General features: G+C 42.6%; 1 protein-coding gene across 14 annotated transcripts in view; it reads left to right on the top strand.

Annotated features, from left to right (window-relative positions):
• PEX5L (peroxisomal biogenesis factor 5 like) overlaps positions 1–20,148 on the top strand; it is a 319,298-nt gene extending 299,150 nt beyond the window's left edge. For all 14 annotated transcript variants that reach the window (XM_056565261.1, XM_056565260.1, XM_056565272.1 and 11 more), the window contains 5 exons: positions 5,408–5,478; positions 6,751–6,948; positions 14,400–14,565; positions 15,740–15,897; positions 18,655–20,148. In XM_056565261.1, coding sequence (XP_056421236.1) covers positions 5,408–5,478; positions 6,751–6,948; positions 14,400–14,565; positions 15,740–15,897; positions 18,655–18,859 — 798 coding nt within the window. In that variant the 3' untranslated portion in view covers positions 18,860–20,148. The remainder of the gene's footprint in view (positions 1–5,407; positions 5,479–6,750; positions 6,949–14,399; positions 14,566–15,739; positions 15,898–18,654) is intronic.
• The last annotated feature ends 7,579 nt before the right edge of the window (positions 20,149–27,727 follow it).

Genomic DNA, 27,727 nt, shown 5'->3' with positions numbered 1-27,727 from the left:
AAATGTAGCCCTCCAGATATTACAAAACTACAACTCCCAGCATGCCCAGACAGCAGTTTGCTGTCTTAGCATGCTGAGATTTGTAGTTTTGCAACATCTGGAGGGCCACAGTTTAGAGACCACTGTCAGTGATCTCCAGCCTGAACCCCTCTAAATCTTGCAAAACTACAACTCCCAGCATTCAGGAACAGCAAATGGCTGTCTCGGCATGCTGGGAGTTGTACTTGCGTGCCTCCAGCTGTTGCATAACTACATCTCCCAGCATTCCCTTTGGCAATCAGTACATGCTGAGAGTTGTAGTTCTGCAACAGCTGGAGGCACACTGGTTGGGAAATACCAAGTTAGGTAATAGGTTCTATTACCTAACTCAGTATTTTCCAACCAGTGTGCCTCCAGCTGTTGCAAAACTACAACTCCCAGCATGCACGTTCTGTCAGTGCATGCTGGGAGTTGTAGTTTTGCCCCCCCCCCCCTCCCATGTGAATGTACAGGTTACATTCACACTGGCGGCAGATTACAGTGAGTTCCCTGCTTCAAGTTTGAGCTGCAGCAGCCGCAGCTCAAACTCCTAGCGGGAGACTCAGTGTAATCCGCCGTCAGTGTGAATGTAACCTAAAAACACTACACTACACTAACATAAAATAAAGAGTAAAACACTACATATACACACGTACACTGCCCCCCCCCCCCACCACCCCCCCCCCCTTCCCCCCAATAAAAATGAAAAAGGTATCCTACAGCAGTGTTTCCAAAACGGAGCCTCAAGCTGTTGCAAAACAAAAACTCCCAGCATTTCCGGACAGCCATTGACTGTCCAAGCATGCTGGGAGTTTAGCAACAGCTGGAGGCACCCTGTTTGGGAATCACTGGTGTAGAATACCCCTATGTCCACCCCTATGCAAATCCCTAATTTAGGCCTCAAATGCGCATGGCGCTCTCACTTTGGAGCCCTGTCGTATTTCAAGGCAACAGTTTAGGGCCACATATGGGGTATCGCCGTACTCGGGAGAAATTGCCTAACAAATTTTGGGGGGCTTTTTCTCCTTTTACCCCTTATGAAAAGGTAAAGTTGGGGTCTACACCAGCATGTTAGTGTAAAAAAAAACATTTTTGTACACTAACATACTGGTGTTGCCCCATACTTTAAAATTTCACAAGCGGTAAAAGAAAAAAAGCCTCCAAAATTTGTAACGCAATTTCTTCTGGGTATGGAGATACCCCATATGTGGGCGCAAAGTGTTCTGGGGACGCGCAACAAGGCTCAGAAGGGAGAGTGCACCATGTAAATTTGAGGTCTAAATTGGTGATTTGCACAGGGGTGGCTGATTTTACAGCGGTTCTGACATAAGTGCAAAACAATAAATACCCACATGTGACCCCATTTTGGAAACTACACCCCTCACGGAATGTAATAAGGGGTACAGTGAGCATTTACACCCCACAGGTGTCTGACAGATCTTTGAAACAGGGGTCTGTGAAAATGAAAAATAAAATTTTTAATTTGCACAGCCCACTGTTCCAAAGATCCGTCAAATGCCAGTGGGGTTTAAATTCTCCCTGCACCCCTTATTACCTTCTGTGAGGGGTGTAGTTTGAAAAATGAGGTCACATGTGGGGGGGTCCACTGTTCTGGCACCACGGGGGGCTTTGGAAATGCACATGGCCAAATTCTCTCTCCAAAAGCTCAATGATGCTCCTTCTCTTCTGAGCATTGTAGTTCGCCCCCAGTGCACTTCACGTCCACTTATGGGGTATTTCCATACTCAGAAGAGATGGGGTTAAAAATTTTGGGGGGTATTTTCTGCTATTATCCCTTGTAAAAATGTAAAATTTGGGGGAAAACAAGCATTTTAGTGTAAAAAAAATTATTATTTTTTTACATATGCAAAAGTCGTGAAACACCTGTGGGGTATTAAGGTTCACTTTACCCCTTGTTACATTCCCCAAGGGGTCTAGTTTCCAAAATGGTATGCCATGTGGTTATTTTTTTCTGTCCTGGCACCATAGGGGCTTCCTAAATGCGGCATGCCCCCAGAGCAAAATTTGCTTCCAAAAAGCCAAATGTGACTCCTTCTCTTCTGAGACCTGTAGTGCGCCAGCAGAGCACTTTTCATCCCCATATTGGGTGTTTTCTGAATCGGGAGAAATTGGGCTTCAAATTTTGGGGGGTATTTTCTGCTATTACCTTTTTTAAAAATGTAAAATTTTTGCTAAACCAAGCATTTTTGGTAAAAAAAAAAATTTTTTTTTACATATGCAAAAGTCGTGAAACACCTGTGGGGTATTAAGGTTCACTTTATCCCTTGTTACGTTCCTCAAGGGGTCTAGTTTCCAAAATGGTATGCCATGTGTTTTTTTTTTTGCTGTCCTGGCACCATAGGGGCTTCCTAAATGCGACATGCCCCCCGAGCAAAATTTGCTCTCAAAAAGCCAAATATGACTCCTTCTCTTCTGAGCATTGTAGTTCGCCCGTAATGCACTTCAGGTCAACTTATGGGGTACCTCCATACTCAGAAGAGATAGGGTTACAAATTTTGGGGGGTATTTTCTGATATTAACCCCTGCAAAAATGTGAAATTTGGGGGGAAACACACATTTTAGTTAAATTTTTTTTTTTTTTTTACATATGCAAAAGTCATGAAACACCTGTGGAGTATTAAGGCTCACTTAATTCCTTGTTACGTTCCTCAAGGGGTCTAGTTTCCAAAATGGTATGCCATGTGTTTTTTTTTGCTGTTTTGGCACCATAGGGGCTTCCTAAATGCAACATGCCCCCAAAAAAACGTACTCTCCAAAATCCCCTTGTCACTCCTTCGCTTCTGAGCCCTCTACTGCGCCCGCCGAACAATTTACATAGACATATGAGGTATGTGCTTACTCGAGAGAAATTGGGCTACAAATTCAAGTATAAATTTTATCCTTTTACCCCTTGTAAAAATTCAAAAATTGGGTCTACAAGAACATACGAGTGTAAAAAATTAAGATTTTGAATTTTCTCCTTCACTTTGCTGCTTTTCATGTGAAACACCTAAAGGGTTAAAACACTTACTGAATGTCATTTTGAATATCTTGGGGGGTGCAGTTTTTGTAATTGGGTCATTTATGGGGTATTTCTAATATGAAGACCCTTCAAATCCACTTCAAACCTGAACTGGTCCATGAAAAATAGCGAGTTTGAAAATTTTGTGAAAAATTGTAAAATTGCTGCTGAACTTTGAAGCCCTCTGGTGTCTTCCAAAAGTAAACACTTGTCAATTTTATGATGAAAATATAAAGTAGACATATTGTATATGTGAATCCAAAAAAAAAATATTTGGAATATCCATTTTCCTTACAAGCAGAGAGCTTCAAAGTTAGAAAAATGCAAAATTTTCAATTTTTTCATCAAATTTTGGGATTTTTCACCAAGAAAGGATGCAAGTTACCACAAAAACTTACCACTATGTTAAAGTTGAATATGTCACAAAAAAACAATCTCGGAATCAGATTGATAAGTAAAAGCATTCCAGAGTTATTAATGTTTAAAGTGACAGTGGTCAGATGTGCAAAAAAGGGCTGCGTCCTAGAGGTGAAAATGGGCTGTGTCCTTAAGGGGTTAAAGGGGTACTCCGCCCCAGGACATCTTATCCCCTATTCAAAGGATAGGGGATAAGATGTCCGATCGCGAAGGTCCTACCACTGAGGACCCCGGGATCTCGGCTGCAGCTCCACGCTATCATTACTGCACAGAGCAAACTCGCTCTGTGCGTAATGACGGGTGATACGGGGGCCGGAGCATTGTGCCGTCACGGCTCCGCCCCCTTATGACATCACCGCCCACCCCCTCAATACAAGTCTATGGGAGGGGATGTGGACCATAGACTTGCGACATCACGATGCTCCGGCCCCAGTATCACCCATCATTACGCACAGAGCGAGCTTGCTCTGTGCAGTAATGAAAGCGGGATGCTGCAGCCGAGATCAGACATCAGAAATCTTATCCCCTATCCTTTGGATAGGGGATAAGATGTCCTGGGGCGGAGTACCCCTTTATATAACCTTGAGAGGGCACAAACCACACCAACAGCCATATACAACTAAAATCTGGCATGGATCCATTGTGTTGGCAAAGAACCTATGGGGGGAGATTTATCATTGTTGTTTTTAGAAAATGTGTTTTAAATATCTTTGGTTTTGCTTTGCTTACATGTGACATATTTATCATATTATTGCAGGGGTTTGATAAATTTGCCACATGTAAGGCCCCTTTCACACTATAAAATTCATCCGTTTTAAAGATCCGTTTGAAGTTCCATAATGAAAACCCTGAAAATCGGCATTTAAACGGCCATCACAAAATCCCATACGGCCGTTAGAAAATCCCATTATAGTCTATGGGATTTTTACGTTATCCGTTTTAACCCATTATCGCCCGTTATTAATAATAACGTTATTTTGTGACAGGAGAGTGGACGGAAGAAATAGTGCGTGCACTATTTCTCCCGCTACAATCTTCCGTCACAAAATAACGTCTGTTATTAATAACGGGCTATAACGGGTTAAAACGGATAATGTAAAAATTCTATAGACTATAATGGGATTTTCTAATGGCCGTATGGGATTTTGTGATGGCCGTTTAAAGGCCGATTTTCAGGGTTTTCATGTCGGATCTTTAAAACGGATACATTTTATAGTGTGAAAGGAGCCTAAGTGAAAAATAAACCATTTCAGAACACCACTTTGATTTCTCCCCTGCGACTTATTGGGAACTTTTTACCCTATTGCGATATTGTGTGCAACATTTTAAAAAGGCCAGTTTTGTAAGCCAGGTCTGGTGTAGATTTTGACCTTGTTGCTGAATTTTTTTTTACCTTGGTGTGATATTTGCACTTGATAAATACATTACCACTGCAAGTTGAAAAATGAAATTGACTTTAGAAAGACCATTTGCAGACTTTTGCTTACTAGCCTGTCTGGCAGAAAAGTCGCCCAAAAATGTGCTTTTGTGCAGGAGACATTTCGCGTAACATTTATAAGCCAATAAAAATGACATGGCAGGTGTTGGTCATCATAGTTTCTGCAAAAAAAATACTCCCCAGGACTCCCCATGCATAGATTTAAAATGACCACTCAATAGAGAATCTACTCTACCCTAAAACAAATAACTGATTAACCCTGTGGCTCTGAATGTGCACCCTTCCAAAGTATGTCAGTAGAAAATGACACATCGAAAGGAAACAGGGTTGGACCTGTCCTTCTCCCCTCAGAACTTGACCAGACTTCATTTATTTAAAATGGGGACCCCATTGTATACTTTCGGCAGACACTGAAAATACCACAATAGAAATAGAAAAATACGCTTAAAAAAATTGAAACAGAAATATTAATGAACTTCTCATTGACACTGCTTTTCAAAATTCTATTACAGGCGTGGCAGTATCTCGGCATCACACAGGCAGAGAATGAAAATGAGCAGGCAGCCATTGTATCTTTACAAAGGTGAGTTTGGCAAATTTGATTTATAAAACTGTAGAGAATATGCGTGACATATTAAATGTAGATTATTGAAATAAAATACACATTTTAGTGCCACCTTCTTTCTACATACGAACTATTCAAACCACAATGCTTTTATTTGGTATTGGAAATGTATATTATTTTAACCACATTTTTTAATAGATCTTTATCAGGTCACTTTTCCTTTCATAATAATATAAAATGTCTTCATAAATCTAGGTGTCCACGCAAAAGCACAATCTGTTCCTGGACTGGGGGGTTGAATAAAAATAACAAACATACTCACCTCCTCTAGTCCCCCAGAGCTGCTACACCAAAACTCTCAGAGCTCTGCTGATCTCCACAGTGGTCAAGTCCTGTAAGGAGGAGATGACAAACAACAAAGAAGGGGAGACCTGTGAAGGACTGGGAGTATTTGGCGCAGCAGGGGACTAGAGAAGATAAGTCTGATCACGGAGAGTTCTGACCACTGGGTCTCTGATCACGGAGAGGTCCGACCGCTGGGTCTCTGATCACGGAGAGGTACGACTACTGGGTCTATGATCACGGAGAGGTCCAACTACTGGGTCTATGATCACGGAGAGGTACGACTACTGGGTCTATGATCACGGAGAGGTCCGACTACTGGGTCTATGATCACGGAGAGGTATGACCTCTGGGTCTATGATCACGGAGAGGTCCGACTACTGGGTCTATGATCACGGAGAGGTCCGACTACTGGGTCTATGATCACGGAGAGGTCCGACTACTGGGTCTATGATCACGGTGAGGTCCGACTACTGGGTCTATGATCACGGAGAGGTCCGACTACTGGGTCTATGATCACGGAGAGGTATGACCTCTGGGTCTATGATCACGGAGAGGTACGACTACTGGGTCTATGATCACGGAGTGGTCCGACCACTAGGTCTCCTCAGCTGTATAGAGCTGTAGATGGCATTTCACAACTACTGCACCATGCATTGTCCATGGAAGTACAGGAGACAACCAAGTGTTGCATATGCCATCTACTTCTCCATACAGATGAGATATGGATGCTAATTCCCTATCGGTGGATAGAGAAGTTTTTTGGGCTGGATATTCCTTTTAAACAGCTGTTTTCCTTTGAAGCTTGCATCATTCTTTGTATGTATATTTCTTCTTTGTAATTTTTTTTTGTAATTTTAACATTCATGTCGTAATTTTAACATTCAGTTTAAATATTTTTTTTACATTGACAGCTAACTCATTATGTCCTTATGTATTATGTCCTAGGTGCTTACAGCTACAACCAAACAATTTAAAAGCACTCATGGCCTTAGCTGTCAGCTATACGAATACTGGACACCAAAATGAAGCATACGAAGCTCTAAAGACATGGATAAAACAAAATCCAAGATATAAATACTTAGTAAAGGGTAAATCAGAGTCACCTGACCTAACACGGAGGATGTCGAAATCTTTATGGGAAAGGTCAGATATCTAGAGTACTTAGAAACAATTGTTAAAGTAAAGTAAATTGTTGTAAAGTTGCTCTTGTATAGTAAACTGTATATCTATATGTAAAATGCATCTTTTTGCAAAGACTCAACTGGTGGTGGAATTTAGGGCAATGCTCCCTGGGAAAGGTATACAGACCAACTAGTACTACCTTGTCTGACCATTTACAGAGTCTTCACACCAGATTATCCACCTGACCAAAGACATCCTTCTGTAGAGAGCACTCACAACTTGTTGAGTCTCAACTGTACAGAGTAGGGATTAGTGTTGAGCGGCATAGGCCATATTCGAATTCGCGAATATTCGCGAATATATGGACGAATATTCGTCATATATTCGCGAATATTCGCATATTCGTAATATTCTCGTTTTTATTTTCACATATGCGATTATTCGCGTATGCGAAATTAACATACGCGAAAAAACGCACACCAGTCTCACACAATAGTATTAGAGCCTTCTTTACACCACACAAGCTGGAAGCAGAGAGGGGTGATCACTGTGATGTGTACTGTGAAAAAAAATAAATAAATAAAAACACGAATATTCGTAATTACGAATATATAGCGCTATATTCGCGAATATTCGCGAATTTGCAAATATGCGATATTCGCGAATAAAATTCGCATTGCGAATATTCGCGAGCAACACTAGTAGGGATCGGCTATGCCCAAACTTCATTAACTCTATAAAAGTGTAATATGGGTAGGGGGAGGGAATGTTAAGATGGACTGCAGTCATCCCAGAATGTCTCTAATTTGTATGCTTACCACCAACTGCTCAGCATCCCCGTATGCTGCTATAGGTGTCTGGCAGCATCTGATACCCTCTCCCTGGATGGTTTGATCCATCACTCTTAGAGTCTGGCCAGTATCAGTCACCTTACTCCTCCATCATTATCCAGGACTTTTTGAAGCATCTGGAGTGGTTATTTACCAACAGTTGTCTGTACCTATTCCTAGTATATTGAGGCTAGTGTTATCCAGTCCGGAGCATCATCTGTACCTATTCCTAGTATATTGAGGCTAGTGTTATCCAGTCCGGAGTATCATCTGTACCTATTCCTAGTATATTGAGGCTAGTGTTATCCAGTCCGGAGTATCATCTGTACCTATTCCTAGTATATTGAGGCTAGTGTTATCCAGTCCGGAGTATCATCTGTACCTATTCCTAGTATATTGAGGCTAGTGTTATCCAGTCCCAAGTATCATCTGTACCTATTCCTAGTATATTGAGGGTAGTGTTATCCAGTCCCGAGTATCATCTGTACCTATTCCTAGTATATTGAGGCTAGTGTTATCCAGTCCGGAGTATCAGCTGTACATATTCCTAGTATATTGAGGCTAGTGTTATCCAGTCCGGAGTATCATCACAGACGTACTGAGCAGGTTGCAATGCTATAACTTTTTATTGTTGCACTCTATTTGTTATCATCTGGGCATTCTAGTCCACCTTTTACACCTCTAGTACACCTTTTAAGAGATTGCTACACAGAGTCACTGACGGACCAACATTTTTCTATGGGACTGTTATTTCCAATTTTTGTTACATACAATGTAAATCCCTGAGGAAATGTAATATTTGAGAAATGCGCTGGATGGATAGGATTTTAATAAATATAAAGGTTTTGCATAATGAACACAACTAACATATTAAAGGGGTACTCCGTTGGGAAAAAAAATTCAAAGACATAAAGTTGAACAGATTTGTAAATTAAGCAAAAAATGGAAGAGTAGTCAGCTCACCCGGCCACCGCACGGCAATGTAATCCTCCAAGGGTACGAAGAAAGCAGGTAGATGCCAGCAATTATGAAACTTCACCTTTATTCGAACCACATAAAATCATCGACATGGAGAGACTTCAGTAAGACAGACATTTAAAATTCCAGGAATCAGCACCAAGCATGACACGTTTCAGGTCATGTGACCTTTCATCAGATGCATGGTGGGAAGCAGAAGGGTAGGGGAATAAATCCCAGCCTCCTAATGGAACAGGTGAGTAAAACATCTATCTTGTAATCACAGAGATTAACCCTGTCCGTTCCAAAAGTAGAGGCACCCTTCTGCTAAACATAACAGGTATAAAATCATAAATCATTAAGCACCTATAACATGGTTATAAAATAAGTGCAAACAATGTGTATAAAACCTGTATATTTTTGAGGAGACACAAAATGTAAGTTGGGAGGAAAAAGGTTGCAAAAACACTAATAAATAGTGATACAGTGAATGACAATGTATATGAAATATCAATGGCAACCTAAAACTATTTAGTAATGAAGGATGACGTCTGATTTTAAATGTAACCCATGTGGTTGAAATGTGCGCAAAGAGTAAATCCAAAAGATTTCCCTATTGCGTAATAATTTGATACGGTCTCCACCTCTGTCATGTGAACAAACTATTTCAATACCCGAGAATGAAAAATAAGCTACATTACCGTCATGGACATTTTTAAAGTGTTTAGAAACATTTGATGCGTTAATGTAAGAACCGCTGCCAATGGCTCTAAGATGTTCTTGAATGCGTTTTTTTTAAAGTTCTTTTAGTACTGCCGACATAAGAAACATTGCAGCTATTGCAATCTATTTTGTAAATTACGTGAGTAGATTCGCAATTAATAAATTGTTTGATTGGTACAGAATTCGAATCCGGCATTGAAATCGTAGACGTCTTGGCAGCATACACACACACAACGCATCTGGGTAAACCGCATTTGAAAAACCCATTTAATTTAATCCATGAACGAGAACTAGCAACAGAGGCAAGTGGCAAAGCACTTGGAGATAAAAGATTACCTAGATTAGGGGCCCGTCTGCTCGCAAAATTTATGCCATTTTTTTAATATTTATTAAGGATGGTATCCTGACATAAAATAGGTAAAAATGTATTAATAATGGATTTAATGCTATTAAATTCTAAACTGTAAGTGGTTGTAAAGGTGGGCTTCGATACCGTATTAGAAAATGTTTGATTAGGTTTTGGTGTGAGAAGACTATCTCTAGATTTTTGTAAAACTTTCTGTTTAGCTCTGTTCAGACACCAGGGCTGGTAGCCTCTCTGACCCAAACGATGAAAAATATTATCCAATTCAATTTGAAAGGATTTGACTGTGGAACAATTTCTGCGAGCACGAGTCAGTTCTCCCACCGGAACGGCTAAAACCGTATGTTTTGGGTGGCATGACTCTGCGCGCAGAATAGTGTTACCTGCAGTCGATTTCCTATAAGTGGAGGTGTGAACATGTCCCTGTCTGCTGTCAAGTAAAATATCCAAAAATGGAGTGACGGATTTGTGCCAGTTTGCACTTATTTTTTAACCATGTTATAGGTGCTTAATGATTTATGATTTTATACCTGTTATGTTTAGCAGAAGGGTGCCTCTACTTTTGGAACGGACAGGGTTAATCTCTGTGATTACAAGATAGATGTTTTACTCACCTGTTCCATTAGGAGGCTGGGATTTATTCCCCTACCCTTCTGCTTCCCACCATGCATCTGATGAAAGGTCACATGACCTGAAACGCGTCATGCTTGGCGCTGATTCCTGGAATTTTAAATGTCTGTCTTACTGAAGTCTCTCCATGTTGATGATTTTATCGGTTCGAATAAAGGTGAAGTTTCATAATCGCTGGCATCTACCTGCTTTCTTCGTAGATTTGTAAATTACTTCTATTTAGAAATCTTAATCCCTCCACTACTTATCAGCTGCTGTATGCTCCACAGGAAGTTGTATTTCCTTCTAGAGTTCTTTTCAGTCTGACCACAGTGGTCTCTGTTTACACCTCTGTCCGTATCAGGAACTGTCCAGAGCATGAGAGGTTTGCTATGGGGATTTGCTTGTACTCTGGACAGTTCCTGACATGGACAGAGATGTTAGCAGAGAGCACTGTGGTCAGACAGAAAATAACTTCCTCTGTAGTATACAGCAGCTGATATGTACTGGAAGGATTAAGATTCTTATATAGAAGTAATTTACAAATCTGTTTAGCTTTCTGGCACCAGTTGATTTACAAAAAAAAATTTCCACTGGAGTACCCCTTTATTTGCTTATGTATAGATATATATGTAACAACTGGAATCTCAACCTGTTATAAGCGTAGTCAGTCAGGGGTGATACCATGTGACACCTCTCTCAGGGCCAGTTTTTGACTTATACCTGCTTGATTCACTTTAGTACTCCTACCCAATATAGAAAGTTTTTTTTATTAAGTATTAGTAAAGGTTATGTTTTAGGGTATTTTCTTTTAGATTTTTACTTACCGCCTTCTTGGAATCGTTTTTACAATGTGATTCCCATTGGCTATGGGAGCTTATTTAAGAATGCTTTATTTCCAGGGGTTACTTCACCTTGATCAGGAAGGTCAGCTCCTGAAATTAACTTGTATTGACCGCAGATATCTCTAAGCTTTAGGAAATGTTCACCAAGCCACAGACCCGAAAAAAGGCCACCTGAATGCTTGAAACCCTTTCATTGCTGCAGGGATTGCGTTCATCATGTAGCAAATTAAAGCTAAATTCTCTCCATGATTAACTATTTAGTGTCATTATACCTCAGAGGACCAGTTAAAATGAGCAAAATCTACAGACAAACTCATTCATATAGTTTATGCCTTAGTATTAAAGGGTATCCAAAGGATAGGGGATAAGATGCCTGATCACGGGGGTCCCGCCGCTGGGGACCCCCGTGATCTTGCACACAACACCCCAGTTAAAATCAGTCCCCGGAGCGTGTTCCCTCCGGGTCTGATTACCGGCGACCACAGGGCTGTCACGCCCCCTCCCATAGGCTTGCATTGAGGGGCGGAGCGTGATGTCACACGGGGGCGAAGGCGTGACATCACACGCCGCCGGCCCTGTGGTCGCCGGTAATCAGACCCGGAGTGAACACGCTCCGGGGACTGATTTTAACTGGGGTGCTGTGTGCAAGATCATGGGGGTCCCCAGCGGCGAGACCCCCGTGATCAGGCAACTTATCCCCTTTGGATAGGGGATAAGATGTCTAAGTGCCGGAATACCCCTTTAATGCTTTTTTTACCATCTACATCAGTGGTCTCCAAACTGTGGCCCTGCAGCTGTTGTAAAACTACAACTCCCAGCATGTCCGGACAGCCAACGACTGGGAGTTGTAGTTTTGCAACAGCTGCAGGGCCACAGTTTGGAGACCACTGATCTACAGCAAAACTTCTCCTGCATCGCAACTACTCTTGCTGTTATATACTGTGTTCATAGACTGTTCATAGACTGACCTTTCCCTTATTAACCCTTTAAAAATTAATGCTAATGCTAATCCATTTTCGCTGTAGGCAGTTAAACAAAATTGATTAACACAAGTGACATCTAGTGGCCAATCACGAACACTGGAGTAATTCATGATTCATAAGTCACATTGATAAAGATAGGCACAATGAAAAATAAAATGTTTTATCCAAGCGAGATCATGTACAACTAAGGTATTCTTCTAAATGTATGAACTGTGAACAAAAGAGTAATAGGCGAGATTTATCAAAATCTGTGCAGAGGAAAAGTTGTCCAGTTGCCCATAGCAACCATCAGATAACTGCTTTCAATTCACAGGTCTTTTAAAAAATGAAAGAAGCAATCTGATTGGTTGCTATGGGCAACTCAGCAACTTTTCCTCTGCACAGGTTTTTATAAATCTCCCCCATAGTGTCAAACATAGCCTATAATGATCCAATTGCAACGGTCAATTATCCAATTGATATCCAAAAATATAGTATTAGGATGCAGAATTATGTGTACATCAAATAAAAAAGATTGGTCATTCTGGGATTAGAAAAGCATTTTACTAAAATGGCTTATATTTTGATATCCTAGTGGGGTACATTGTGTTGACCCCCCCCCCCCCCCTAAGGTTAGTGATGGAGAACTTAGATGCTCCCACAAATCACTTTAAGGCCCCTTTCACACTATAAAGTTGTGCCGTTAAAAGATCCGTTATAATCAACCCTTAGAAAAGCCTTAGTAACGGATGTTAAATGTCCGTTACAAAATCCCATTCAAGTCTATGGTATCTTTTGATAATCCTTTATGACCCATTATAGTCTGTCATGAATAACGGACGTTATTTGTAACGGAGGAAAAAACAGCACATGCACTAATTTTTCTTCCGTCACAAGAAACGGGTAAATTAACGGCTGTTATTTGTAACATTGAAGTCTATGGCAAACGGATGAGCCTTTATGTCATCTGTTTGCACCTGGTTTAAAATATCCATTATTACTTCTGAGCATGCTCAGAAGAGGTGACATCAGCAGACTCCTGCAGTGCTGAGGGAGGACTACTACTCCCATCATGGAACAGACTTGATTCCATGATGGGAGTAGTAATTCACCGGCTGCGGGAGTCTGCAGACAGCTCGGGAGGCTACATTAGTGTTTGTACTATTACCCCCATCATGGAACATAGTCTGTTCCATGATGGGGGTTGTAGTACGGGGGCTGAGGGATTGATTGCACCAGGTCTGGTGATGAGCTCCGGCAGGGAGCTCATCCCCAGTCTCGGCTTGCGAAACATCCATCCCCGCCAACACAGAGCCAGAAATTCCAACTACCTGGAGGACTCTAACACTGGTTTAATCCACAAACAGCCGCAGGACTTCACATTCGGTCCGTCGCAGCCCGAGACCAGCGGTGGAGATCGGGTGAGCTCTAATATTACACAAATCATACAGGTGGCAAATTCTTTCATTCTAAAGACTGTTTAAAACAACTATTCCAGTGACTGTGCAATATATGTTTAATGTGCACCATGCAAATGATTTAACATCTTTAGGACTATCGGAATTCTGTATCAGCAGACAACCACAACACTGCACCTAGTGCTTCTACAATACTAAGCAGTGTTCCATTCATTTTTCCATTAGGGCCCAATGGTTAAATGTTAATATATTCAGTGCCATTCCTTGATTCTATTTGATTTTATCTGTTTTTGACATGCATTTTATTTCAAAATTAAGGTACAATTGATGTTTAATAAACCTTTTTTATCTTTTATAAAACTGTTTCCAATTTTTATTGTGTATCATCAAAGATGGTGAGATCCTTGAGATGTGGTTAATAAAAACATTAATATTAATATAACAAGGTATTTTTATAAGCTAGGTATTATTAAAGGGGTTATACAGGAATCAAAGAACAGAGCTTTTTCTTTCAAAAGCCACTCCTTGTTGGTCTCCAGGTTGGGTGTGGTATTACAACTTGGCTCCATTCACTTCAATGGAACTGAGCTTCAGAACCACACCCAACCTGGAGACAGACAGGGAGCAGTTTGTGAAAGGAAAAAAGCTATGTTTTTTTGATTCCTGGAGAACCCCTTTAAGGCGATGTAATGCAGTATAGTAACAGGACGGACTTAGCAACATCTCAAGTAACAAGTAACTGAGCCTAACATTTCTTGTTTCAGTACTTCTCTAGAAGAGGTAAAGGAGTTATATCTGGAAGCAGCGCATCAGAATGGTGATCTCATAGATCCTGATCTGCAGACCGGACTGGGAGTCCTATTTAATCTCAGTGGGGAGTTTGATAGAGCTGTTGATGCCTTCAACTCAGCCTTATTGGTGCGACCAGATGTAAGCAGTTTTAAAGAATAAAAAAAAGTACCATTAATGGATATATTATTTTTTACTTATTTGTATAATTGCCTATTAGTTTTTATTCCTTTGACACGTTTTCCAAAAACTGTTCGAACTTCTGGAAAACCTTTTAAGGCTAGGTTTCTACACTGGGTTTTTTTCAGACTTTTTATGAAAAACTACCCCTGCAGTTTTTGAGCCAAAGTCAGAATTGGATCCAGTAGGAAGGATAAGTTTAAGTCCATTCTTTATATTTCCCTTTCCTTTTGTACACTTCTGGCTTTGGCTCAAAAACTGCAGTGGTAGTATTCCAAAAAAGTGCCAAAAAAAACCCTGTGTGGAAACCTACCCTAAGTCTAGGTTCACACTAAGGAATTTCCACCTGCAATTCTGCTTTGAAATTGCAGGCAGAAATTCCGCTTGCTAAATTGCATAGTGTAGGGAATGGGTTTCCGTTCACAAATTCACACTTCAGAATTTGTGAAGTGGAATTTGTGAACGGAAAATGCGCTTGGAAATTTCCGCCTGAAGAATGGCATTGCTCATTCTTCAGGCGGAAATACTCACGGAACACATTGCAGTCTATTGGAGACTGCAGTGTACACGTGGTCCTAGCATTGACTGATTCAGTTGGCGCTGGCCAAACTCGGAATCTCCGGGCGGAAATTTTCTGGCTGGAGATTCCGTAGTGTGAGCCTAGCCTTAGGGTATATTCAAACAGCAGAATTTGCTCTTGCGGAATTCCGCCTCAAATTAAAGCCCATAGACTTCTATGGGATTCCGCACTCCCACTCACACTTCTGAATTTTTCGCTTGCGGTTACACTAAAGAAAAAAGAAAAAATATGGAGCAGCTCACCGGGTCCAAGGTAGGTAGTCAGGCTTGTCACATCGCGGTCAGGCGGTAGAAAGCCGGGGAGGCTGAGATGGTACAGGGGGAATCAGACGTCTGATTCCCCCTGTACCATCTCAGCCTCCCCAGCTTTCTGCCGCCTGACCGCGATGTGACAAGCCTGACTACCAACCTTGGACCCGGTGAGCTGCTCCGCATTTTTTCTTTAGTGTACCCATATTTGAAATACTCTTTTACAAAGATCCCCATAGATTAAAATTGCTACATTCAAATGCTTTATGTTATCAGTCTTTTTTTCAGTTTTCCCATTTCTCGACAGGACTATTCATTGTGGAATCGTCTAGGTGCAACGTTAGCAAACGGAGATCGGAGTGAAGAGGCCGTAGAAGCCTACACGAAAGCGCTGGAAATACAACCAGGTTTCATCAGATCCAGATACAATTTAGGAATAAGCTGCATTAACCTTGGAGCTCACAGGTTTGTAAGAATTACAGTAAAATATGCAATATTTAGATCCCAGTTTGATGAAGATTTCAATATTTCACCATATTTTCTTCAACTTTTCCCTCTCTAACATCCATCTATCATCCCAGTTCAGTAATCTCAACTGCCATTTACTAATATGTTATTCCAAAATGTACTTTTTATATAAACCAAAAATAAAATAAGATACCAATAGTACTAGTTATTGAAGAAATTATCAATTTTTATGTTTAGCTCAAGTAGGGTTTACAGATCTTCTGTCAAACACCCGGCCCGCGGGCCGAATCCGGCCCACCAGACCTCGTCATGTGGCCCGCCGCAGGCTGCCAGCCTTCACCTTTAATCTCGCTTTAAAAAAAAAAAAAGAAAAAAAAGAAAGCCGCCTCTTCAGCGCATGCGCGGCGATCCTCCTTCGGTCCTCCTGGTCCTCCGCCTCTATGGTTGTACGTCAGTGACGTCTCATGCGTACAACCATAGAGACGCGGGAACAGGAGGACAGCAGGATCATCGCAGGAGGACGCGCGCAGGCCCTGGTAAGTGACCGGCGGCGCGTTATCTTCTTCAGCGTTCCGGTCACCGCTCAACCGGTCCTGGCTCCTACTGCTATGGTTCATAGGCCATAGCAGTAGATTGTGACCACAGGCCGGAGGAGCGGTGACCGGATCACAGTGGGGGCAGCACACAGACATACAGCCTCCAGCCATACACTGTATATGGCTGGCGGCTGGATGTCTGTGGGGAGGGAGGGGGAGGGGTGCTGCCAACCTAATGTGGGGGGAACTATACTGCCAACTAATGTGGGGGAACATGCTGGCAACTAATGTGGGGGAACATGCTGCCTACCTAATGTGGGGGGAACTATACTGCCAACCTAATGTGGGGGAATATGCTGCCAACCTAATGTGGGGGGAACTATACTGCCAACCTAATGTGGGGGAACATGCTGGCAACTAATGTGGGGGAACATGCTGCCTACCTAATGTGGGGGGAACTATGCTGCCAACCTAATGTGGGGGAACATGCTGCCTACCTAATGTGGGGGGAACTATACTGCCTACCTAATGTGGGGGGAACTATACTGCCAACCTAATGTGGGGGGAACTATACTGCCAACCTAATGTGGGGGGAACTATACTGCCAACCTAATGTGGGGGGAACTATACTGCCAACCTAATGTGGGGGAACATGCTGCCAACTAATGTGGGGGAACATGCTGCCTACCTAATGTGGGGAGAACTATACTGCCAACCTAATGTGGGGGAACATGCTGCCTACTAATGTGGGGGAACATGCTGCCTACCTAATGTGGGGGGAACTACAAGGTACTGTACATTGCGGTAGGAGGGGTAGTCTTATATGGCGAGTATATCCCAAACTCTACATTTTAACTGTAAAAGTTGGGGGTCGGCTTATACACCTAGTCGTCTTATACGCCGGCATATACAGTATGTGGGGGGGAGGGGTCCTACAGATACAACCGGCCCTTTGAGGGTGACCAAACTGCTGATGCAGCCCCCGATGAATTTGAGTTTGACACCCCTGTTCTATAGAATCCACCTTCTATTTGTGACAAGGCAGAGAATGCTATTTCTCCGGTAAACAAGAGGTAATAGAAATAGAAATTGTAATAGAAAAGGAGATCAATTTATGCGATTTACCTGCATTCTTACCCATTGATGATTTATACAAAATGACAAACTCTGGTCTCCTACATTAGTAGCAGAGTCTCGCAGGCTCCATTCTGCATGCGATGATAAATGTGTGTATGAGGCTTGTGTGGTAGTGGTGCCAGCTCAGTCATCCATCAGCTCTGACTGCAGACTGTCCTATGACTAGAGTTTATCTAGAAATTACTGGTGATAGTATTTCTGCACACTAAAGAATTGGTGATGATCATAGAAGATATGGATTATGTGTAGTATGATGACTATACAATAGACTGTTATACAGTGTTCCCACAAAATACGATGGTAATCCGTTCCAAATGGACCATCGTTTGTTGTAACCATCGTATGTTGAGGGATCCATGCAATGTAAAGTATAGGACAGTGGTCTACAACCTGCGGACCTCCAGATGTTGCAAAACCACAACACGCAGCATGCCCGGACAGCCAACGGCTGTCCGGGCATGCTGGGAGTTGTAGTTTTGCAACATCTGGAGGTCCGCAGGTTCAAGACCACTGGTATAGGAAGTGGTACTCACCTGTCCCCGCCTCTCCGGACCGTTACCGCTCATCACCGCTGCCCTGGATGTCGCCTTCCATCTCTGTCGCCGCGTCCCCGGGTGTCCCCGATGCTCCCACAAGGCCTCTGCTTCCCCGGCATCCTCGCTCTCCGTCGCCGCCATCACGTCGCTATGCACGCCGCTCCTATTGGATGACGGGATGGCGTGCGCAGCGGCGTGATGACGACGATGGAGAGCACCGAACATGCAGGGGATCCCGAAGAGGACGCGCCGGAGCCCCGAGGACAGGTAAGTGATCGTCAGCAGACCACACGGGGCACCGTAAACGGCTATCCGGTGGCAGCTGAAGCAGTCTGCGCTGCCGGATAGCCGTTTATGCGATGGCCCAGACATACAAAAGCATCGTATGTTGATGCTGCCTTCAACATGCCATGGCCTCTGAGAGGCCATCGTATGTCGAAATGATCGTATCTCGGGGCCATCATAGGTCGAGGGGGTCACTGTATATGCTATTTTAATATTATGTTGTATTTTTATGACTTATAATTAATGTGTTTGCTTTCTAGAGAGGCTGTTAGCAACTTCCTCACAGCTTTAAATCTTCAGAGGAAAAGTAGAACTCATCAGCAAGCTCAGCATCCTGTCATCTCAGGCAACATCTGGGCCGCACTCAGGATAGCGCTATCCATGATGGACCAACCAGAACTCTTTCATGCCGCCAATGTGGGAGACCTGGATGTCCTCTTAAGAGCATTTAATATAGAATCTTGAAGACATGTCTTGGCCTCAAGAACAGTCTTTTTTCTTTTTTTTTTTTAACTAATAAAGTTATGTTCACTGTATTCAGTTGGGCATGATATTAAGTACTTCCACCGGATGATAACTTGGCTTTTTCCCCAAAAGCTCGCTGGGTTATGTCTGGCACAAAAAGCACAATTGACAAGTAGTTGTACATGAATCTTACTTTACGAACAATTTGAAGAAACATATCTTTCCACTATTGAATATTTACATAGAACTATTTATAGTAAAGGACTGGTATACAGGGGACCTATTGTACTTTTAGGCATCTGTTACAGAAAACTTGCCCAGTTACCTGCTGTTCTCCTTCCATTCAATATTGGATGTCAATGTTTTGAAGGTGCTTTCTATATAAACTAGCACTGCAACCACCTGCAGAACATGGAAGAACTGCTGATCAGTGCATGAGGATCTATATATCGTTCACAGCCTGTATGATCTTTAAATATGTTAGTAGATATTACGTAGTTTTATTAGCATTGTTTTGCATAACCTGATAAAATATAAATTTAGGTTGCACCTTCCAAGAAAAGCCTCCTATATGATCCAATGCAGGTCACCTGAAACCTACAGGAATGAAGTGCGTAGCGAAGAGCACTGTCGGAAAGAAGCTAGTTGCCTTTGTTAACAGATACATCCGTTGTATTGTCAGCAGGTATAGCCAACTGCCAAATTTCATATTGATTTTACTATCTACACAATCAGAAAGTTGCACTGACTGAAGCTATAACATGCCTGTTTGGGACTTTACATTTGCACTTTAGACTTATTATGTTTCATTTATGCAATGTTTTTCATCCAGTAGGTTTGAAGAATTGAAGAGTCTGGCCAATATGGCAGATAGGACCAAATATAATCTGCTTAGACTTTTTGTAGACCTTTAGATCACCCGTTTTGCATATAATGAATTGCATTTAATAAAATTGTTTTAGTCTAGGAAATGAAAAAATATGCTATGTAAATGGTTTCATATTGACTCGAGCTAGGCAATTTGTGGTTCTGTAGAATTGCATGCCGACCAGTGGTTACCTGAGATTAGCACAGCAAGCTGGAACTTGCGCTATTATTACTATAGAATCAAAGGACGCCTGCTCCTGATTTAGATACTGCTAAACCACTGCAAAGAATTCATTGTAATATGATGTAATAGCATTCCAGTATTTTCATGAAATATATAAAGCCTTATACAGATCATAGTTCAAAAACAATGTTTTGCCTATATTATTATATATATTATAAATATTATCTATTTTCAAAAATTTTTGTTGTTAATTTTTAACTTTGACGATCTAGATTAAGCTCTGCTCATGCTGTAAGTAGTGTGCATGCTGTCGTGTTAATCATCTATTTTTACATCACAGACAAAACTCGCATTCAGTACTAAGTACTTCAAGGGAATGTTTTCTTGTTGAGAACAAAAATCTGCTGCAAGTTTTGTTACCAACACCAAAAAAAACTTTCCGTAGCTATAAGGGGTTCACCACGTTTTGTTACCATTAACTTTAAAGGAGTACTGCAGTGTAGGAAAATGTATTCCCTATCCAAGGGATAGAGGGTAAGTGTCTGATCGCAGGGGGACCAAACACTTGGGCCCCTTTCTTTCTCCTGCATAGTGATTCGGCTTTCCTAATGTACCAAGCGGCGGTCGGCACGCACCCTCTATTCATCTCTATGAGAGAGCTGGAGATACACGAGTGCTATACACATGTATCTCCAGGTCTCCCATGAAGATAAATGGAGGGTGCGAGTTGAGCTGGAGCCCATACAGCTGATAGAGGGGGGTCTCAGCGGTTGGACCCCCGCAATCTGATACTTATCAGCTATCAAGCTGTTATCAACATGTGAACATATCTTTAGAGTGAAAACATAAACCTATAGTAAGAGGTCTATAAATCGGGCTAGACTATGGTGTGTAGGGAAGGAAAAGGGTCTGGCGGTGACCACGTCACTAGGAAGTTATGACACAGTAAGAAAAAGAGACAAAGACAGAAAAGTTTGTTTATACATTCACTTTACTGGAAGCAGAAAGCTTGACAGCCTTTGAGGAACAGTCTTTTATGATAGAGTTAACACACAAGTGACTGGTCGTCATGCCCCCTCCCATAGACTTGCATTGAAGGGGCGTGGCCTTGACATAACGAGGGGGCGTGACCGACACCTGGGGCGCAAAAACAGCCTTCGGAACATTTAATTTGAACGCTGGCCAGTTAAGTACCCCTTTAATCTAGATTCTTCCACGTCTCCTAAATCTCTGTAGACATTTCCCACCCTGTTTCTTACAGCTGTAAGTCTCGTCCTCCTCCTCATTTTCATTAGCTTCTTCCTCCGCAGTGATTGCTTTGCCTGTCTGAAAATAACCCCGTTTGATTGCTCCTCTATTTTTCAAGTGACTCATTTATGGAGATGATAACTTTTTAGTTAAATATACATATATATATATATATATATATATATATATATATACACACACAAAATTCTCAGTCTCATATTGGTAAAACTTTTTATTGGTTTAGAAAAAGGGGGCCACATTTTTTTAATGTTACCAACTCATTTTTGAAATATAATATCACTGAAACGCTACAATGTCATAGCTCATTGTAATGAGGAAGCCTTAGCCTGCTTTGTGCTGCCATGGATTGGGCGGCAAGATGTACCTGAAAGGTTGCTTTTAAAGGGGTACTCTGCCCCAGACATCTTATCCTTTATCCAAAGCATAGGGAATAAGATGTCTGATCGCGGCGGCCCCGCGGCTGGGGACCCCCATGATCTCTGCAACGCCACCCTGCCATCATCACTACAGAGCAAACTGGCTCTGTGTGTGATAACGGGGCGATGCAGGGGATAGAGTATCGTGAAGTCATGGCTCCGCCCCCCCCCATGACATCATGTTCCTCCCACTCAATACAAGTCTATGGGAGGGAGCGTGGCAATCATCACGCCCCCTCCCATAGACTTGTATTAAGGGGTGGGGCGTGATGTTACGGGGGAGGAGCCGTAACGTCACGATGCTCCGTCCCCTGCATTGCCCCGTCATTACGCACATAGCCAGTTTGCTCTGTAGTAATGATGGTGGGGTGGCACTGCAGAGATCACGGGGGTCCCCAGTGGCAGGACTCCCACAATCAGACATCTTATCCCTTATCCTTTGGATAGGGGATAAGATGTTTGGGTGGAGTACCCCTTTAAGGGCTCCTGCACATGCACATATTAGAGATCTTTGTTGTATGGATCTGTAAAACAATGCAGCTATGCGGTAATACTGTACTGTACTGTACTTCAGTCTACCTGCTATTTTGTAGAGGTATGCAGAGGATTTACACCAACAAAAGAAAACAAAGATAAATCATGAAATAGTTATCCATGTGTTCCACCTAATTCAATTTGGTAAACAATACTTTTCAGTCTCTGTAATGTAAGGTTTCTTATAGATTTTCTATAACTTTGGCCCTTATGGCCCTACACTTCCCCTGCCTATCAGGAAGGTTATCAGTGTACCCCCCTTTACTGTGGCTTTTGTGTAACAAGTCACTAGTCTGTTCTTTATACGCTAACTTTGTCCTAATACATTTCCCCCTAGCTCCCAGGATCTTCAGGAGATATAATCTCAAAACTCAACCCCATTGTACCACTATATGGAGACCTGGGCTGTTAAGATTGTGTCACCATAGATTTCATTTTCTTAACTGCACAAATGTTCTTGCAGTGAAGGGTAGGTTCACACTACAAAATAAACTTCAGCTTGTGATATATGTCAGAAAACTGGCCCTCTGGTATGCTAATGTATACACAAGGCTCAACAATAGGATCCATCATAGGAAGGCCTGTGTGACAGTTCTACACTATTATGCATGTGAGCCTTTACTTTGTATAGAAACAGTGCTATACATATGTTCATGCACATGACATACATGTATAACTGTCAGGGTTGCTGATATCTGAGGTAAAAAAAAGGAAACTATATATTCTTAACCTTAAACCATGTATATATATATACTGGGGGGGGGGGGGGATATTCAGAAACTTGTGTTCTTAGGTCTCTTTTATTTTGCTTCTCGAAGAGTGTTAACTGCACCTCATTTTCAGAAGTGTATTTGGTCTTTTGAAAATTTGGGGCAAATAGCAAATCATTTAACACCAGGTATACTTGGTATTAGCTGCAACACTTTGAGCGCCAGAAAGTGGTGCTAAACCTCTGAAAATAGGGTGATTAATAGCACAAAATCCAAATCACGCCCCTTTAAAAAAAATTGGCTAACAGGTCGCTAAATCAGGTGCTAATTATCTTAATATGTGGTGTGAATAGTGTGCGCCACATTTTAAGCTAATGTGGCACAACTAAAGAAAAAAAGTGGCGCTAAATTCTTTGAATATCCTCCCCACTATCTGTAACATAACTTCACCTTGCTATGTCCTAGTAATATATAAGTTGACTATAAAAGAAAAATGGCTTGAGAGAAGAACTTTTCATATAAGGGTAATAAGCGATAAACACATTTTGCATGTTCAGCCTCTTATCTGGTAAGGCTAGGTTCATGTGGTCGTTCTCTCCCATCCCGCTATTCTCCCTTCATTGCTGCTAAATGGATCATATTAACATATGGATGCAAACTGAATAATTAAAGGGGTACTCTGCCCCTAGATATCTTATCCCCTATCCAAAGGATAGGGGATAAGATGTCAGATCGCCGCGGTCCTGCTGCTGGGGAGCCCCGGGATCCCCGCTGCGGCACTGCGCTATCATTACAACACAGAGCGAGTTCGCTCTGTGCGTAATGACGGGCAATACGGGGGACGGAGCAGCGTGACATCATGGCTCCACCCCTCGTGACATCACGGCCCGTCCCCTTAATGCAAGTCTATGCATAGACTTGTATTGAAAGAAGCGGGCCGTGACGTCACGAGGGGCGGAGCTGTGACGTAACGATGCTCCGGCCCCTGTATTGCCCGTCATTACGTGCAGAGCGAACTTGCTCTGTGCTGTAATGATAGCTATGTGCCGCAGCGGGGATCCCAGGGCTCCCCAGCAGCGCGACCGCAGCGATCTGACATCTTATCCCCTATCCTTTGGATAGGGGATAAGATGTCTAGGGGCGGAGTATCCCTTTAAGTGGTATCCTGTTGCATCAGTCTTTAATCTGTTTGTATCCTTTATTGGTTGCTCATTCCTCTTCTGAGTATGCTCAGAAGTAATAATGAACAGATTGAAAAAAAAAACGGATGCAAACGTATTACATTACAGGCTCATCCGTTTGCTATAGACTTTAATGTTAAATTTCATACATTCGTTTCTAATCCGTTATTTTTGAGAGAGAGAAAAATACTGCATACGTCTTTTCTCCGCTAAAAATACAGTGGTCCCTCAACATACGATGGTAATTCATTCCAAACAGACCATCGTTTGTTGAAACCATCGCATGTTGAAGGATCCGTGCAATGTAAAGTATAGGACAGTGGTCTACAACCTGCAGACCTCCAGATGTTGCAAAACTACAACACCCAGCATGCCCGGACAGCCAACGGCTGTCCGGGCATGCTGGGAGTTGTAGTTTTGCAACATCTGGAGGTTCGTAGGTTGTAGACCACTGTTAGAGGAAGTTGTACTCACCTGTCCCCGCCGCTCCGGACCGTCACCGCTTGTCACCGCTGCCCGGGATGTCGCCGTCCATTGCTGTCGCCGCGTCCCCGAGGTGTCCACGACGCTCCAGTAAGGCCTCTTCTTCCCCGGCATCCATGCTTTCCGTTGCCGCCATCACGTCGCTACGCACGCCGCTCCTATTGGATGACGGGACGGCGCGCGCAGCGACGTGATGACGTTGATGGAGAGCGCCAACGATGCAGTGGATTCCGAAGAGGACACGCCGGAGCCCCGAGGACAGGTAAGTGATCGTCAGCAAAGGGCACGGGGCACCGTAAACGGCTATCCGGTGGCAGCTGAAGCAGTCTGCGCTGCCGGATAGCCGTTTATGCGATGGCCCCGACATACAAAAGCATTGATGCGGCCTTCAACATGCGATGGCCTCTGAGAGGCCATTGCATTTTGAAATTATCGTATGTCGGGGCCATCATAGGTCGAGGGGTCACTGTAACGGAATAGGAACCAAACATCTGTAGCAAAGGATTGTAAAAAAAATCCCATTGACCTCAAGAGGATCTATTCACAGCCGTTTGCAAAAGGCTTGAACGGATTTGAGAACAAGTATGAATTAACGGAGACTGACATTAATATGAACGAGCCCTAATACTTAAGGAGCCCTTTAATACATTCCAAAGTAGTTGACTACTTAACCTAGTGTCCCAGGGATGCTATCGATCAATCCATCTAGATATCATCACTAGAAAGACTTCACTGCCAGAGTGATCTGCCCTCAGATCAATTCCAAACAGGACTAAATGGTAAATGGAAATAACTAAACCTGTGGCCTTATTGCTATATATTCCCCACCCCCATCCCAATAAAACCCATACAATGCTAACAAATATAATTATAGAGCGAAAACTGTAATGTTCCGCAAGTCAATAGAGGAACAAAGAGTCTTGATTTAAGAGCACTTAGTGATTTCAGTCTACCGTGCAAGGAAGCGTATGCTGGCTTCTGCTGCCACTTTAATAGATTGTAATAAAGACTATGTATTTAGCCCAATCAGTGGACAACTTTTGATATTTCATGTCTGAGAAACAGACATTTGTCAGATGGCACAGTGCCACCTCCCATCTGAAGCTCGTACACAGGCTGTGCCCATTATCAGACATAGGATTTGTTAAGTACGGTACATTTCTTTCTCACATTTCTCCCCACTTTTGTAAGATGACAGTTCTAGCATTCTCCATGCAATACGGTATTTATACACCCAAAGTACTGAAAGAAAAATTTATATTTTTAAAATATGTATCCTTTGATGGTCAAAGGCATCTGATTTGTAAAAAGGACCTTTTTTAAGAGAATATTATAACCTCAGGTATTGCCTTGTTGCATGTATTTAACACACTGTATATGTATTTTCAATCTATTAACCAAAAGCATGCATTATGATGTATTTATTGTACATATAACCACCATGCACAATTAAATCATACGAACAGAACAGAACTTCTGCATCATGTCTTTATTGGGCTCGCTGTTCTAATAAGTTTTGTGTAAACGTTTAAAAGGTTTTCCCGAAGGATTATTGGTAGGATCAGTAACGATTCCTCATATATCAGTTTGGGGCAGCCACATCAGGGCCCAAACTAGACTTATGCATTATGTCCTGCTAGGCCACTTTTGTGATGTTTTGTTGTAATTTAAGTAAAATTGTGGAAAATTGCTGACACTCCTCTAAGGCTGTGTTCATACATTGCTTTTTTTTTTTTGTATGTTTTGCAAACATTGCATGTTTTTCTCCAGATTTTCTCAAAATTGTAGCAAAGTACCATTTTTACTGTTGGCACTAGGCACAGAAGAATGTGAGAGTGGCATTACTGTTTAGATTAACCCCTTCAGGACGGAGCCCATTTTGGCCTTAAGGACCGGAGCGTTTTTTGCACATCTGACCACTGTCACTTTAAACATTAATAACTCTGGAATGCTTTTAGTTATCATTCTGATTCCGAGATAGTTTTTTCGTGACATATTCTACTTTAACTTAGTGGTAAATTTTTGGCGATACTTGCATCCTTTCTTGGTGAAAAATCCGTAAATTTGATGAAAAATTTGAAAATTTAGCATTTTTCTAACTTTGAAGCTCTCTGCTTGTAAGGAAAATGGATATTACGAATACATTTTTTTTTGGTTCACATATACAATATGTCTACTTTATGTTTGCATCATAAAATTGACGTGTTTTTACTTTTGGAAGACACCAGAGGGCTTCAACGGTCAGCAGCAATTTTCCGATTTTTCACAAAATTTTCAAACGCAGTATTTTTCATGGACCAGTTCAGGTTTGTAGTGGATTTGAAGGGTCTTCATATTAGAAATACCCCATAAATGACCCCATTAAGGACGATCACCCGGGACGATCTATTAGTACAGGTACTACTACTCCCATCATGGAACAGTCTGTTCCATGCTGGGAGTAGTAGAACTACCTAAAAAAAAAATGTATACAGAAAAAAAATTTGAAAAAAAGTTAAAGGGTAGCTCCCACCATCATGATTTTTTTTTTCTGTCCCTGCCTATTGCACTTCTATCCCTAACACCCTCCCTGCCTTTATTTTTTATTTTTTTTACTATTTTTAAAATGGCATTTAGTCTGCCTGGTAGCATGCTCACTACCAGGCAGACTTCCCCAGCAGGCACCACGTCACTGATGCCTGCTGGGGGGGACTTCCGCCCTTATTTCTCCCAACAGGGTGCCTCCAGCTGTTTCACCACTACAACTCCCAGCATGCCCTGACATCTATTGGCAGTCAGGGCATGCTGGGAGTTGTAGTGGTAAAACAACTGGAGGCACCCAGGACAGGAGTTTCATGGGGGAAGGAGTGAGCCAGGAGCCGATGCGGGAGGGACGGGTGCGGGGGAGACTCTTCCTGCCGCTCGGTAAGTAAACCCAAACACCCCCCCCCCCCCCCCCCCCCGTACCTTGCAGCAGCGCCCCCCATCCTCCCCCGTACCTTGCAGCAGCGCCCCCCATCCCGCTCGTACCTTGCAGCAGCGCCCCCCATCCCCCCGCACCTTGCAGCAGCTCCCCCCATCCCCCCCGTACCTTGGAGCAGCACTCCCCGCACCTTGCTGTAGCAGCCAACCCCCCGCTGCCGCCAGCAGCAGGGCCGTCGGCGAGTGCGGGAAGCCGATGCGGAGCCCTGGCTGTTACTGCGCCTGCGCAAAATTTCGACTGATGCCCTGCCGGAATCAGTCGG

This window comes from Hyla sarda, chromosome 3, assembly GCF_029499605.1.
Source record: "Hyla sarda isolate aHylSar1 chromosome 3, aHylSar1.hap1, whole genome shotgun sequence".
NCBI lineage: Eukaryota > Metazoa > Chordata > Amphibia > Anura > Hylidae > Hyla > Hyla sarda.
Note: the sequence above shows the minus strand (reverse complement) of the source record. Positions and strands in the feature narration are given on the sequence as shown.